The sequence below is a fragment of the Stegodyphus dumicola genome, chromosome 2, assembly GCF_044657685.1.
Source record: "Stegodyphus dumicola isolate Sdum_Otavi_A_Nest chromosome 2, ASM4465768v1".
Lineage (NCBI taxonomy): Eukaryota > Metazoa > Arthropoda > Arachnida > Araneae > Eresidae > Stegodyphus > Stegodyphus dumicola.
Genome location: NC_140769.1, coordinates 277,110,607 through 277,128,384, shown reverse-complemented (window position 1 = coordinate 277,128,384; position 17,778 = coordinate 277,110,607). Strand labels below are relative to the sequence as shown.

Genomic DNA, 17,778 nt, shown 5'->3' with positions numbered 1-17,778 from the left:
AAATGATTGTTTCTTCAATAACAAGGTATTTTATTTAGTGTCGAAGTGAAATTAAGAATCGAGACTCTCCATATGTTTTATTATGCGCATGCGTAAAGCCTATGAGAAAACTTTTGTTGGTGGTTTTGAGGTCCAGATTTTAGATCATTCCGGATAATGGACGTCCGGATTTCGGCCTTTGTGCTGTATATATGTTATTCCCCCCCTTAAACAGGCAGTATTCAGTTGGCTATCAGTGATTTAAAGTCTAGAAGCAGCAATCACCCCTTGAGAGCATAAATTTAATGTGGTCGTAAATGCCACATGTGTAATTCTATGCTAAAATATGTGCTAATAATATTAAAGGATCTATTATTTATATAATAATGTCACAAACTTTACGAATTATATAATTTATCTGCATTATGGATTACGTGAATTTGATATATTATAAGGAAAATATGGAAGAAGTATTATTTTTTAAATGTTAAACAGCTTATAATATTATTTTTAATGTTTAATTACTGATTGTATGCCATGTCAGAAGGTAGCAGATGCCAGACTGTGTGGTGTTTGAACTAAGCCCCATGAATGCTGATTCTTTTGTCTATCTCCAATTTAATTTTCAAATTTTAATTTATAAACATTATTATTAAACAGTAGGATATTTTTTTTTTGTAGAGTACAATTAATATTTGTCTGCAGATGATAAAAATGTTTGATAAGGCTTTTAATTGTAGAAGCTTTTGTTGCATAAACAATGAGAAGAAGTTTTTAGTAGTTATACAATATTTTTGTTCTACCCCCCTCAATTAAAGCCATACCATGCATTTTCGGTGCCATAACACTGTATTTCTGGCCTTTTTTTCCACATGGCTATGGCTTAGTACTAAGCATAACAGAAGGATCAGGAATAGCAACAATGAAACTGTGTCTGGTTTCACCGCAGAGTCTTCCCAAAATCAATTATGAGAGAAGAGCATGGCTCACTGTTTTGTTGATAAGCTTTCATCAGTTTCAACAATTTTGTTGCATTCTTTGATTTTAATTCTATAATGAGTTAACAAGAGGTCCGATGGCACAGTGGCTAGCTCATTACGCAACAGCACCACAGGTCCAGGGTCCGATTCCCAGGCTGATAAAGGTTGACTTAGCCTTTCATCCCTGAGAGGGTTGATAAAATGAGTACCAAGTTCGTTTGGTGACTAAAACACCAAGGGTCCTGTGACAAGCTGACCACTTGTCCAGGCAATATGCACAAGCACTCTTGGGCCCACAGTCTAGTAAGCAGATATCAGGGCACTGCTGGCCATGGCTCTCTAAGGACTGTTTCTGCCGCCGAGTTATTAGTTTAATGAGTTGATAAGGAACTGGCACATACTTTTGTCAAGTAATTATTCCAGTCCATCACTGTGTTACAATTCGTTTGAAGAAAGCTTTAATTTTACAAAACTGAGCAGATTTCAACTCCTGACATCATTAGTAAGTGAACCATACAGCAGGAATGAAAGGAATGTGTTCCAACAAATCACATTTATGTTTGGAATACTGTTTTCTTCCCGACATGAACAAAAGCTGTATAATCTTTTAAGCTTTGAGTTGCATTTTAATTTCATTTTGAACACAATCTTCCTTTGTAAAGATATTTCTTGAAGAAATAGAATAATATCTGGGTTATCTTTTTACAAATTCTGGTCACAAATCTATCAAGGGGTAAAAAATGTTAAGTGATATGTGTGGCTGTAACAGCAAAGTAGCAATAATAGCTAGCAATATCATATAATTGATTTTTATTTCTGATAGTTATTTCTTGTCCATAATCTATAATCTACTGTATTAAAAATAGATTTTCTTTATTTGATGGTAGTGGGAGGCATTTCTTTTATTTGTATGTTCTCTTATACACCATAATAACACTTTCATCATCATATATTCTTATTATCAAAGTTCCTTTGTATTTTTCTGTTTGCTGATTATTCAGTATTTTAATATAAACGGGGGGAATATATCATGTAAAACTTACGTTTAAGCACATTGTTTTGATATTTTATTATAAAATCTGAAGTTATTAAAAGTCTTAATAGATTAAAAAAATAAATTGTATATAAAATGTACGTTAAAGTTTAATATAAGTGATCAGTGAATGTTATTGATCTTTTACTAGTAATAGGCCCCCTTGTCCTTATTTAATCAATTATTCAATATCTGTTTTGCATTTGGTCTTCACTTCTTTGTGCAGGCTTATAGGTGCTTACATATTAGGCTACTTCTCTATAGATTCAAAGCAGCATTCTTGTATCAGAAAATTCATTCACATGTATAAGCTGACCTAAAAGTTGAAAGTTAGACAAATGCAAATTTTTTCAAAAAGTAAATAATAATTGTTTGTTGAGATATGAATAAATTTTTATAATTTTTCTAGTTTAATTAACTTCAACCATCCTGCTTACTTCAGTGACTAACAACTTTTGTTTTGAAAGTATGCAAAAACAGGAGTATCTTAACCTGCTGCGTAATTTTTCTTTGTTAAAAAAAGGTTTAAAAATTGCATATTTTTATTACATATTTCAAATCTAAATGTATTTTAAAATTAAAATATTCAATTTTTTTTCATTTTGTTTTGTTTATAAAAGAGATTTTTTCATTATAGAATTAGATCATAAGAAAAATTGTTGTCATAAAATTGAAATGGGAAAAAAATCATATAAAAGCAAAATTTTGAAAATTAATCTTGGTTAAATTATGATTTATTTTATGAAATACAAAGGTAAAACATGTATACTAATGAAAATATGCCAAATACTTGCAAGACATTTATTAGAAATGAAGTTTATTATGATAAACTTCAAAACATGGCTCAAAGCAAAGTTTTAATTTACTCGGTGAGTAATGAAACTGTAGCTTTTTCTGATGCCTGCTTTAGAAAATTCCTCCATTCATTTTTTTGTTGAAACCTATGTTATTTGAATAAGGCATTTTAACTTCTGATTTCTGCGAATGTTCATAACTTCAATATTGGCACTCTTCTTTTTCCATTGATGATTTACCAATAATGGTGCCATTATATTTTCAATGTTGCTATCTTGTTCATAAATACATAAGTAGCTCTTGCAGTATATTCTGCAGCCTCTCGTATAATCTTAACTATGTTTTGTTGACCACATGTTTAATCTTATTTGCTTTTCTTCGCTATTTCTAAAACATTTCATGAATGCATATCTCTGAGATTTTGTAACTTATAAGGAGATCTGTGTTTTCAGGATTAAGGTGCATTGCTGAAAAATTGGCAGCATGCTCATTTCCTTGCAATAAAATTACACATTATTCATGAAAGCTTACTGAGAACATGTAATACAATAAATGTAGATAGATCTAACAAGAAGAATTATTAGAAGGAAATGGATCACATCTAGATGCTTTGATAGATAAATATTTATTTGCTGCTTATTGTATTGGCATTATAGAAATGATAAGTGTCATTTAACATATAAATTCTGGAGAAAGTAGTTATATTGTATGGTAGAGCTACAATAGCAGTAATTAAAAAATTAATATATATATATATATATATATTAATGAGAATTTGTTAGTGTATGTTAACATTCTTTGCATATCTCCTGCTGGCAGGAACTTTTTTATTGAAACAGTATCATTCTAAATTGTTAAATGAAGTAAGTATTTCCTACAAATCTCAGTTTTTTAATATAATAGTAATGGAAAAACTGAATCCTTTCAATACAATATCTACTTCAACAAAAAGTTGTGAGCTTATTTATGTAATTTTTGGTATTTGTATATTTCTTAATTTTATCTAAATGAAGAGTAATGATTTTCTGTGTATTTAACAAGCACTAATTTAAATTTTTGCGTCATCACTAAAATATATTTTCTAATGATCATCGGAAGGTTTTGCCAAAATTTTATAGCTAGTTTTTCAAGAACTAATAAGAATTTTTTTCATGTAGTTATAACCAAGGATAACCAAATCTGTTTTCAGGTGTACTTTTGCATGGACCACCTGGCTGTGGGAAAACTATGATTGCCAAAGCTACAGCAAAGGAAGCAGGTAATTTTTATTTATTTATTTATTTATTTATTTATTTTTATTTTACTTTATTTTATTTTAGTGTGTGCGTATTGTAGGCACTTTGGTCATGAAAGAGTTAATTCAGCATTTGTCAAAAAGGAAGGAAATAAATTATTTGACTTGGAAATATATGGAGGAGAGAAAATGATTCAACAGTAATAAAATACAATTAATGAATTTTTCAGAATGAGGGTCCAGTCTGAATCTCTATTTGTCTGTAAAAAGCATAGTGCTTCACTGAGGCACATGTTGTCTTCACCATGCTAAATGCATTCTCTCGTCTACTGCTGTGAGCAGAACTTGTACAGCCCTATTTCATAATGCATAGCAGCCCTGTGTAGCCCCATTGAAAGTTCCAAATAGCGATCCTCATTCATCATTGTGGATCGTGAATAGCCTTATCCAGGTGTGTCCAGAAAATGTTCCCGCAAAATACAGATGATACTAGGAGTTACACCGAGCTCTGAGCCATTTGTGCTTGTGACTGACCTTCCTCCAATCTACCGACGATTCTCCATCTTATTCTGTCATCCATACGTTTGTGGCTACTGATTTTACCCGTGATACGTTAGGAAATTTACCCAACTCTTGCGAGAAACATGGTGAACGTCTTAAAGAAATGTGAACATTCAAGTTACAGGAAACCTCTAGTGCACTTATATTTATATGCTCTCCATAATCACAGCTCCACAGACGCGCATGTGTATGCTTATGTATTTGATTCTGAATATTGGCATAATTAGTACTTTTGGTCTAATACTTTTCATAAAAATAGACATAATTTCACTATTTTATTAATTTTGCACATTAATGTATATTTACACTCTCGATGGTTTACTTTTTGAAGAATATTTCATTAGATATCTTAATATAATAAGATACACTCAATATGAAAGCAAAATATCTAGAAAGGGATGATTACTCTAGTTTACAGCTATTACTGAGGTGTTAAGGCAAGAACTTTACAGTTAAGAATTAAGTCCTTATATTTATTTTTTATAAAATTTTATTTTTGTAGTATCAGTTTTTAAGAGCTTTTTTCGTTCATTCATGTACACAGTTTTATACAATTGCTTGGTAATTTTCTCTCTTGTTGAATGCATTTTCACTCTATGCCATGTCTGATTGAATTTCTTAATTGATGATGAATCTGAAGTATTATTTTTTAATGTCAAAAGGTATTTTTCATTAAAAAAAGGTATTATAGTAATTTTTAACATTTTTACCCCAAGTTCCAAGTTTGTAACTATTATTTTCTTTCCTTTTGTGTATATGATTTTCATATAACTACTTAGTAATTTTTTGTTCTTCAAAGCATTTCACTGTAATTCATGTTCAAGAGAATTTTTTTTGGGGGGGGGTAATGATAAATGTGAAATTATATAATATATATGTATACATTGGAAATTTTTTATCAAAAGATAATATGTGGAAATTTTTAAAACATTATAATCGATTAACTGTCTTGAATTCTTAGAATTGTAACCAACAACAAATTTTGTTATTTTCCTATTATAAATCAAGATTAATGCAAGATACACATTTGTTCTTATAGAATATGATTTAAAAATGACAAAGTAATTTCAGATCATTATTAAAGAGAACTAATGCAACTGGATTATAAAGAATTTATAAAAGATTTTGTTTTTTTGATCTAAATTTTTTTTTTACTAATAAAATTATAGTCATATATACAACAAAAACCACATGTTTAAAAAAAAGAAAGTTTTTATTTAAATACCTCTGTACTAGTCGATTTTAAAATATATAATGCATTTAAATAAATCTGTTTTGTAAAAATAACTTAGTTCAAGTGTTTGGGACTTTCAGCTGCAAAGAATTAAAAATGTTAGTTTTTATCCAGGTTTATTTTCTAAGGAAATTTCAGTTGCTTTTCAGTTGCTCTATAAATAAGCATTTAGAAATTTCTTTCTAATATCTATTGTAGAAGGATATACTGAAATTCTTTCATCAAAATGCAGTTAATAATCATAAATATAATTCATTTGGAATTGTTAGTGGCAGCAATTTGTACCAGTTTTGTATTTTCTATTCAAAATTAATGTAACAAACATGTTTGTACTGTAAGTAAGGTTTGAAAGTTGTAAGATGTAATTTCAGGTCTTTTCTAAAAAACAAAAGCAATAGAAATGGATGATTGACCAAATATAACATTCTTTCAAACTGTTTTTCTTCTAATGTGGTTTCAAAAATCAATATTTTTTGATCTCACTGCAGGTGCATCTTGTACAGAAAAATTTATATTTTATAGGAAACCTTACGCAGTGTTCGTACGGTCCTTAACAGCCCTTAAATTGTTTGGAATGAATTTTTGGTCCTTAAAAGTTCTTAATTTTGATCAAAATCAGTAGGAGGCCCTTAATTTTAATCATCTGAAATTTCTGTCCGTTTTTACGACTGCCATTTTGAGTGTGAATTAGCATTTTGGAGGGATATTTTTGGCGATTCACTGACGTATATGGTTATCTTTTGAACGAATTCATGGGTTATATTTATTTCTATTTCTAATATAAATGATGGGATACTCGAGTTTCTAAGCAAGAAGTAAAACATAAGCATTTCGAAATTCATTTTTTGTAATAAAGAGCTCTTAAACAATTTTCGCTTTTGGGGATGTGAATTCATTTATTAAACGGTTCTAAATTTGGCTACTTGTCAACATTTTGGCGATTTTAAGATCAGTTTCTGTAGAAAATTTTTAATTCCAAAATCTGAGAATTTTAATAAATAATTAAATTAAATAACATTAAAATAAAACATTTTTATTTTTCACTGTCATATTAAAGCTTCATTTTGGCAACTTAATATACAATATTTCAAATCTGAAAAATAAACAAGGTATAATGCTATAAAGCATAATTTACGAAATAGCTCTTTGCAAAAGCAAAATTAGCTATGTAATTAATTAAAAAGTCTTCTTTTTAATTTTTTCATAGTAAGCGTTTTTCCCATTGTCTCAGAATATTCAAAATTCTCAGAATGTGCATCAGTTTTCTCTATAAAATTAATTTTACACTTTTTCCCAAAATATTTCTGGCTTTTTGCTGTTACAGAATTGGCTGAGATAATTTTTTTTTCAGTATTTTTGACATTGCACCTTGGAAAATATAGAGGGATTTGGAAAAAGATTTAGATACCCACTTTCTAGAAGATTCGAGAAATATGTGACAAAATGAAAAATGTCTCCATGGTATCAACACATAATGGATGTATTTTCCAGAAAGTTTGCGATGAATTTCTTATTTTTTGGAGAACATCTGGAAGAACAATGAAGAATAATATTTGAATGTTTTATTCCTGATACTAGAATCTTTTTCTTAACATGTTTATCTTCCCTTTATTTTCACTACTTTTCACTAGACACAAGCATGAAAAAATAAAAAATGCTTCTAATCTTATCACTTGGGCAGGCATTATAGAAAAGGATTTTTTTATTAATAAAAGAATTGAAAACTTACAATTTAAAAGATCCATCTAATATGTCTTAATGCATCGTACACAGAGCTGGCACTAGGCATTTTCACATCTGATACAATATCTGTGGATCCTAAATTTGACTGCATAGTGTATTCGACTGTACTTGTAAGGATCCTCCTCTCCTAAATTCGACTGCACTAGTATGGATTATGTTAATTTCATTAACAGTTAAATTTTGAGTTAAACTTCCTTTCCTATCGCTTCTTAATTTCAACTTACCACTTCCGGCCAGAACGTAGTTTTAGAATCACGTCTGAATGCTAATGAGGAAGAGCCGTATTTAACTGCGAAGTTCTACTGTCTTAGTGAGAGAGATACCAGGTATTCTGGCTAGCACGTGCCCGCTTCTTTAGGCTACTCTCTCGTAAGCTATTATTACGCTCGGCCGTACTTTAGGCCCTTGATAGCTTCGCAATCAATTAGCATTGAGGGGTCATCTCTGTTAGAATTTTGAAAGCTTCGGCTATATCTCTTTAGTTAAGATTAGTTTAGTTTAATTCTTAGTCTCATAAGTTCAAGCCTGGGTGTTGGCTTTATTGTACAACTCCAAGACAGAGTTCTGTTAAATTTTATTTGAATAATAAACCCTTTCCAAGTTTATGCACTGTCTCACAAACTCAAGCGATTATTCACTTGCTAGTTCTTAAGATTCTTCTCTTTTCAATGTAACTTAGAATTACACAGTGGAGAATTCTACAGCCTTTCTAAATTCTGCTTTCAATGCATGCTCTAAATTCTAAAAGTTTTGCCATTTCTTGATTTTGTTGTTTGGTGTGTTTCTAAATTCTAAAAATTCTGCCACACTAGCTCTGTAAACAGCTTTTACCATATATATTTCAGATTTCATCTCATCCTTTACCATATGTATTTCAGATTTCATCTGAATTCCATATTACTAAAGAAATTAAATTAGTCACTTTTCTATATATTCTAAATGCATTTAATGTTTTTTAGAAAAATATAAATCCTTAATTAAATCCAAATATTCTAAAATGAAAAGGAAAAATGCCAAAGAAAGAAACTGAATACATAAAGAAAATTATTCTTCAAAGATATGTGCAGTTATTATTATGTAAATTACCCAATTGTTTATGATTTCAGCCTTTACTATAATTTTCCATTTCTATTTTCTTATATGATAGAGTTACTGAGCCAGATTAAATTAAAATTAAATTGTATAATCTTTGATAACTAGTCCACGTTTTTAGTTTGAATTTGACTGTTTAATTATGTCACTGTGAGATGTAATTAACTTTGTTAGCATTAGAACATGCCTTTATGTTTAAGTTCTTTTTAAATAAGAGACTTATTTAAACCTTTGTCCAATATTGTAGTTACTTTCAGATATAGTGATAATTTGCTTCACGTCTATCAGGGGTTTTGGACTATTTAACTTTTACCAGATCAAGTAAATCCTCATAGGTACATTGTGGAGAGGTTGACAAGTTAGGAGATAAAGCACGCAGAAACTAGCGAGAGCATTGGTTTGCATATGGAGACAAATCTCTAATTATTGTTAGAAAAGATGCTTAAAGAAAAGGAAATCGATATAAACTAGCCAAAATGTTTGGGAAAGCTTCAAATCAAAATGACGGATAAATATTTTGTTGAGTGTTATTACAAAACATAAATGTTTTGTAGCTTTTAATGTGTAATTATTCTAATATTCTTTAAGAATCAGTTCATAAATTACGTGTATTTAAACTGTGAAATTTTATTAGATTTTAATAGGGCTTTTTTTTTAACAAATATTGTTAAAAAATAAAATTTAATAGTGGCCATGTAAATCCATAATGACTAAGGTTACCTATTTACCTAATGTAATTATTTATAACTAACCACTTACCCTAAAGGGGAGTTGGAACCCCAAAATCTTAAAAAAATTGTGATTTCGGATTTATGCATTTTCAAATTCTCTACACTTTTATCTTTCTAAAAATACCATTCTTTAATCTCTATGAAAATTAGAACTATAAAAAAATCTAGTTTTAATTTGTCATCTACTGCTTTAATCAATGAAGATTTTTACGTAAAAATGCGTTTTTCTCCAAACATGATTTTTTTATACTCGATGTACCTTTTCTCAGGAACTACTGCTCACAGGTATCTAAACTTTTTTATGCTTATTTATTAGGTTTCCTAATATTTACTGAAATGAGCTTTTTGTAATAAACTTGGAAAATTTTTTTTTAAAATTTTTTTGTGTGAGAAAAGTGCTAAATTTTACTATGCCTAACAAAATATCCCGTAATTTACTCTAAAATTCAAAATGTTTCAAAAGCTCATTTCAGTATAATCAGATAGGTATACTTTAATTACAGAAAAAATTTCAAGCTTGTATCTACAGCAGATTTTGAGAAAAGGTACATTGAAAATGGCCAATTTAACATTGTCGGTATAGGGGTTTCTGATACCCCTTAATAATTATCTCTACATATTAAAGTGAGTTATTGCTTTTCATTAATACTCACTGTGGTCGCAAGATAAAACACAAAAATGTAGAAATTCAAGAAAACATTCTTTGCATCTAGTGAGACTTAAAATAATACAAAACAGCATATCACCTCTGGTGCTTTAATGGCTTATTGGAACCTGAAAGTATATTAACTGGGTTACAGCCCCTGGAACTCTACACAAAGCTGTGACACTAACTACATCAAACAGAGCCTGACTAACTTTCAACACTTGCTAACTGTGCCTACATCAGGCCTTTCAGGTTTGTTCTAATCAGCAGCTCTCTCTCTAGACAAGCAGCAGCGGTGATAACATTCAGTCTTTTGTTACTAATCATGCTGATTATGATCTTACTGCTCATTTTAACCTATGATGTTTGACATAAAATCTACATTCTATTTACTAAATCTCTAGATCAGCGGTTCTCAACCTTTTGACTAACGTGTACCATCTAAATAAAAATTGAAAACCTTTAGTACCACCACTCTTGAACAAAGCTCATATTGCATAAATTTACGAGTGTTGGAGAAAAAAACTCAATCAGGATGTTGAGGTTTTAATTTTTGAAATAAATAGTTAAAAATACTTTGCTTCTTTGTGTACCACCTATTTTTTTCTTGCATACCACCAGTGGTACGCGTATCATCAATTGAGAAGCTCTGCTCTAGACTAACCAAGTATTGACAAAATGAGACATAAAAAAAAAATCAACATTAAGCTAACTATTAGTAAAACGTAAATGTCACTTATCTTATTTCAAATATGCCCAACCTATTATAAGTGTAAAATATTTAATGCTACTTGATAAACTGCATGATGTTTATTTTATTCTCAGACTTATTGATAATTATGTTAATTAATTCATGTTTAGTAATAATGCATACTACTTAGGGATCTATTTTATTTTTAGGGTGGTATTACAAAAGTGCACGCTTCAGGCATAGAATAATATTAATTGAACTTCAGTTCCCATTTGCTCATAGGTCCTTAATTTTTTTCATTAATGGTCCTTAAAAGTCCTTAAAAGTACTTAATTTCCGTGTGCAGAAATGTGTACGAACTCTGCTTACTGCTTCAGAATTATTTCTATTGTAATCAACTATACATGCTCTATCAATTTTTATGCTTGTATTTAGGATTTGGTGGCAAAGATCTCACAAAATAAATAGAAATATTAATGTTAACATTTAATATATTACACATATTCTACAGAAAATATGCATTTGATTAAAATAAATTACAGTCTCTATCTAAAAATAATTTTAAAAAATATAATGCACAGTAGTAAAGATAGTTTCATTCTATAAAGTAAAAAAGTTATATACAAAATATATCATATTTCTGTGGGTAAACCATTTTTTGAATGTTTTAAGTCTCTGTTGCTTAGTCAAATGGTTATTTTGAGATTATCATTAAACTTTTTGCAATACTTGCTTAGAAAAATATTTGTTCAAGTTTTTATGATATTCTTTAAAATTTCATATGGATCATGAAGTAATTAATTTAGAAGTCAAACAACAAAAATCAGCGTTGTATTTTCAAATTTTCACAGGACTAGTATCGATGGTTTTACCTAACCAACATCCTCAGCTGCAAAAGCGCAAATGAACAAAGTCTTACTTCGTTCATTTGCGCTTTTGCAGCTGAGGATGATGGTTCGGTAGAACCATCGAAACTAGTCCTGTGAAAATATAACGCTGATTTTTGTTGTTTGACTTCTAAATTAATATTTGTTTGGCATGTTATTGTATCTTAATCATGAAGTAAATTTAAAGTGATTATGATAGTTTTATAATAGCATTTAAAACATCAGGATGAGAATGCACAAACTCTGTATCTAAACCCTTAATCTATGAATGACAATTTATATATAGGGCAACTATATAGAGCCTGTTATAAAAAGCAAAATATGCAGAAATTTGCCAAGTGTTTCTTGTTTGCATTATTAACTTTGTAAAAAACTGAAAGAAAGTTTGAAACAGCTTTGAAATTTGTTGCAATAAGCCACAGAGTGTGAAGCTATCAGTCATATCCCTTTGCCATCAGCTTCTTATAAATATTTTAAGATTGCTAGATATAAAGCAATTCTGTTCTGTAAAGCTATTACTGGACAAACATTCATCACTGTCCATGATTCTAATATATCTATCTTAATTTCAGGTGCACGCTTCATAAATTTGGAGGTTTCATCTCTGACAGATAAATGGTATGGGGAGAGTCAAAAGCTAGCTGCTGCAGTTTTCACACTGGTGAGAGAACTTGATTAAAAAAATTTTCATATTTGTTTTTAAAAATAAGAAGCAGTAATTTAAAAGATTCAATTTATTTACAGTCAAAAGTCGTTAATTCAGACTCGTTGGGACTTCGGCGATTCCGGATTATAGATCATCAGTTTAAATCTGGTAAGATGGCATGCAAAATTAAAAATATGAAACCGTAATTTATGAAATAAAGAACAATTATGATCTAAAGGGTACCAAAATTTACAAAAAGAATCATACTTAATATTTATTTGTTTACTTTATTAAACATTTCTTTCAACGTAAGTTGTTTAAGTTGCTTCGTTTCATGTGATAATACTTTCTGTTTAATTCTATTAAACAGACATAATTTCTCGTTTAGTTACAAAGTTCCGCTGTTCAAGTCCTGTAATTGCTGTGTCGAGAATACTGACTAATTTGTCAATCGAAATTTTTTCGTTTTCAATAACCTCTGTGTCACTTTCTTCACTATTGGAAGCGAATTATAATGACGAGGAACTTGATTTAAATTATATCAAAAACGGAGTACATTGAGATGAAATACTACTTTTAGTAAGGAATTATAAGCCAAATAAAATAAAAACATCTGCCCTGAAGATAAGGATTAGTGCTGACAGATCAACTTCCAATTCATTGCGTGCTGCGGTGTCCCCCCCCCCTCCGCCGCAGAGCAGCGTGAAATTGATAAACAGATTTCGGATTTCGAAACATACTTTCACTTTGTAGATCCTTTACATATTAGTAAATATATATCGGAAATTCTATTTGACATAATCGAAAGTTCAAGCTTACTTTTATAAAATTGCTCTAACGGTCTGCAAAAAATAATAAGCCGGATCTAATTCGAAGATTAAGGAACAACGCAATCTCCAACATTAACTGAATTAGATAATTTTTAGCTTATACCGTCTGTTATATATTAAATGCGCATGCGTAAACGTATTATGCACATGCACACGCATATTCGCAGCCGTAAAGGTCTTACGCGCACGCGTAAACGCCTATGCGCTTGCGGCAAGTTTGTAGTTTTGAGGTCCGGATTATGGGTGTCCGAATTAACGACTGTTGACTGTAATACATACCCATTTGTATGGGGAGTTAAAATAATTTTTAGTAATGGTACATAGAAGGGCAAAAATCATTTGACATTTAGAAAATATTTTTTGGATTACACAATATCACTTTATTTCAAAAAAAAAAAAAAAAAAAAAAATCTAATTCCATTCATATTAACCAACTAAATATTAAAATGAGTTTTTAGATTTTCAGTGCATAGACATCTACAGCTAAATGGTACTGCACTTCAAAGCTTAATGGAACCTGTCGAAAAAACTGTGACCAAAAGCGGTGAAACTTCATTCTCAAATTTAATTTGTTCCTGAAGGGTGTTTGTAAACTAAAAGAGTTTTCTCCACAGGAATTAATGTAAAATAAATTAATTCATTCCAGGATCACAGATGATTGTTTACTTAAAATTTACAATAGTATACTTTGCAAGTTCTGCAACCAAAAGTCATAGCTAAACATAACTAAAAATACACACCTAAAACTAAAAATGCTAATAACCAAAAAATGAAAATCATTAAATATGTGTAAAAAAATCTTATGTGTACACCACTTGACTTCCTTGTGTATAAAATTTTTTGCTGTATTTCATTTAAACTTGAATTTCATTAAAGATATACTTCTCATTCAATTAATTCAGTTCTCACTTTGCGGCAAGGCAAAAATGCTTAAAACCTCAAAATATCTTTATTAAAAATGGAAAAATATAAAACACAAAGACAGTTAAAACAATTTTAAAAAATAATTTTTACAATTAAAATTAGAGTTTACACACAAAAACAAGCAATTTGGCCAGCAGGCAAGATGGTAGATTTTTGGGGGCACTTAGCCGCACTTAAATAACTTTTAAATTGTTGATAATTCTACAACTATTGCATGCAGATTAACTAAAGGCGTAAAAACCTTAACTGGAAAATAAGAACAACATAATTTAGTTATTTTTAAAGCAAAAAATATGCAATTTACCAACATATAAGAATGAATAAAAGCAGCTCACGGAGCAGAGTAACAGATTGGGTATATATAGATATATATAATTACAAAACAATTTTTTTGAAAACAAAACACAAACATTTTTTTCGCTCATTAAGCTGCAGAAGAATTATCATTAAAGACATAAAGTAAGAAATTTAGAACTCGTATTTCACAAAGACCAAAAATTGAAATTCATAATTAATAAATTTCAAATAATCATATAAATGCAACACTGTTTTGTAATTATATATATGTGCTTTTGGTGCAGCCAATTGCAACCAAAAAGGGACGTGCACTGCTACATGTTATTGCAGTCATATGTACAAAATTTCAATGTTCTGAGGCTTTTCTTTTTTTAGAGTTATGCGTGGTTCATATGTACAGAAGTCACTAAAAATTTTTTTCTGAATCCATTTTAAATCCTTTTTGCAACTTGTTTGAGGGAAAAGAGTCATTTATTCTGTCCTTACGTAGAAATGTCATGCGAAAACACCGTTAAATTGCATTCGATAGTGGTCAAAATCAATATTTCTGTTGAAATATGTTACACGAAAATTTTCACAGCTATGATACTTCCTTTACTTCGTACAAGGAAGTAAAACAGAATAAACTCAGTAGGTCTTTGTTTCATTCAGAATTTGTCCAATGTGATTTGTTTTTGGCTGTGATTTAAAATTGTTATGTAGTGACACATAGCATTGTCTCTGAAAATGATTATACTGTAGCTTACAACTGCTAGGGTGTTAAGTGAGTCAATACTTATTGTTAAGTGAAAAACTTGCATCTTTTCTTATTGTGCACAAATGCTGTGGATAAGAGAACTAGCATCATTTTTTTTTCTTCCTTTTCTTCTGAAGACATTTCATTCATAATGACCTATTGTTGCTTCTTAAGTTGTAGCAGTTGAAAAAACATTTTAAATGAACATATTTTTACAGTTACCATGAAACATGACATCAGCGTTGCGAGAGAATTTTCAACTAAAGTAGCAAAAGAAGACTAAAAAAATCGCAAATAACGTCAGAGATTACGTGATTTTTTGTGACGTCATAGTTACGTGTGCTCACATGACTTCTGCCGTCATCACAAATTTACCGTCCATTAGTTCTGTAAGTTACACACTATATTCCACTCAAAGTCTTTCTAATAACGTATCTTAGTTTTAACGAAAATTTTAAGACCATATTGCTTATTTTCAATTGTTTAAATATCCATTTCAAAATTAATTTTCATTTAATTTAGGTTTCTATTTTAAAATTAATATGTTCATATCCATTCTTAAGAGATTCCTCATGTTTAGACTATTAGCACTTTTGTACTAAATGTTTTGAGTTGATATTTAATTGATTTTAAATCTCTTTTTTTTTTTTTTTTTTTTTTTTTTTTTTCCTTAATTGCGAGCATTTTAATTGAGGAGTGGATTTCAGTGAGATTCCCATTCTACATGTTGGATTTATTTCAGCATTCTGATTACTTAAGAAAGCCTTGTTCATTCACTGTTAAATTTATTTTTGTTGTTATTTAGAAAAATGCCTTTGCTTTGATTTTTAGCCTGCTATTGTGTAGCTCTTCAAAATATTATAATCAGGAGTAAGACTTATTTCTTTCTCTGTTTGTATACCCTAAGTTCTTTTGTTCGATTCATTATCACCATAGAACTGGAGACAGGGAATGGATTTAAAAACAAAACAACATGAGTGATGAAGGGGGGGAAGGTGAGAGGTTCGGAATCAGTTTTTTTCCTTGTTTCCCATTTCCCCCCTTTCCCTACCCCCTTCTCTTTATACCAGCGTCAGGCTGTGCAGCATTGTAAAGGACATGTAAACAAGAATGGCAGATGCCAACTTATATTTAAGCCTAAAATACTTTTTTTTAATATAATTTTTATGTTTAATTGATACATTATTTTAACATAAAAGAATTTTACAATAGTAAAAAAAAAAAAAAAAATCTTTGAAGTCTCAAAAAGTAGCAAAAGAAAATGATGGAAGTTGCAAAAGCGCAAATACTAAAATTTTAGTAGCACAAGCTTGTCAAAAGTTGCAAATTTGTGAAAAATCGCTCGATCTGGCAACACTGTATGACATAAGTATTTAATGCTATATGCTTAATATCTAATCAATATGCATAAGCATTTCTGTAATATATGGATTGAAATTTACTACATATAAAATTATGTATTATGCTGTAGCATTATGCATTTTATTCACCATCAGAATAATCACATGAAATCTATGAAGTAACATGCATTTATTAACAAATTATACAATTCACTTTAGGAAAAATTACAGGAAGTAAGCTTAGTTTATTGCCTATTTATATAAGCGATATTTATTATTAACATTGATATTTTACACTAGTTCTTCACTGTAAATCATTCTGGCTTTAAAAACAGACATATTGAACATTTAATGCGTTGGAATGAAAACCTACCCTGCTTTTCAAGTGAACGTATGCAACTGTAGAAAAATCACAATATACACCAAGATTTCAGACCAATAACTGAGATTCAAACCCTTCTATTGTGGTAGCGGCGATTGGCAATAACCTTTGACCGACCACTGCCCTTCCTCAAAGAAAATTTCAGTTATAGCACAGCAAATAGTCCAGTATGGGTTTGATTAAACTAAACTATTAAAAGTATATATAAATTAAACATTTATAACTAAACAGGCTTGTTTAGTTAAGTAAACATATTTAATTATTCATGTAGTAAGAAAACAAAATGGATTTTACAGATTCTGGTTGCAGCTTTCGCCGGTGGGTGGCAAAACTCATATAACATACCTTTTTACATATGTGGAATAGTGTGCCCCACTTCAGAAATTTTCATTCTCTTAACTATTATACGAAATTAACTATTATACGACTATTATACAAAAAGAGAATTTTCATTCTCCTAACTATTATACGAAACACAACTCTGAAAATACAATATCAGTTAATATCTAGTGAAAAACTATAGACTGGTTGACACCAGGGACAAAATAATGAGAATTTCGACAAGCATATTTTCAACAAAAATTTTCAGCCACAAGAATAAGCATAAGTGGTTTATCATTGTGAAATTTTAAAACCAGACGTCACCAGAATAATTTAAATAAGATCAAGACATAATTTTCTTCAACCAAATATTTCAGGAATTACAGGAAGTTAGTCTCCGCAAGCACTTTAAAAAAAAATAACCTTAATTGTCATGCCAAAGAAACAACGATTAATTTAAAAGAAAACCGAGTGATCAAGTTTAAATTAAGTTTTGAAACAAATTAAATACAAGTTTCTCCATAAAAGTTAATAAAGATTAATCATTACCAAAATTAAGTCAGTCAATTACAACTGTAATCAAAACTTTTTATAACCACTTGATGAAAAAACTTAAGAAAATAAAACTAACCAGTTCCAAAAATGAAATGTTAATTAAATTAGCTAACAAGTTACATAACAGAAATAGATTAAATT

At 29.7% G+C, this 17,778-nt stretch overlaps 1 protein-coding gene across 1 annotated transcript in view; it reads left to right on the top strand.

Annotated features, from left to right (window-relative positions):
• LOC118186045 (outer mitochondrial transmembrane helix translocase-like) overlaps positions 1-17,778 on the top strand; it is a 52,227-nt gene that overhangs the window by 21,506 nt on the left and 12,943 nt on the right. The window contains exons 4-5 of the mRNA XM_035356030.2: positions 3,977-4,045; positions 12,179-12,267. Of these exons, the coding sequence (XP_035211921.1) occupies positions 3,977-4,045; positions 12,179-12,267 (158 nt within the window). The remainder of the gene's footprint in view (positions 1-3,976; positions 4,046-12,178; positions 12,268-17,778) is intronic.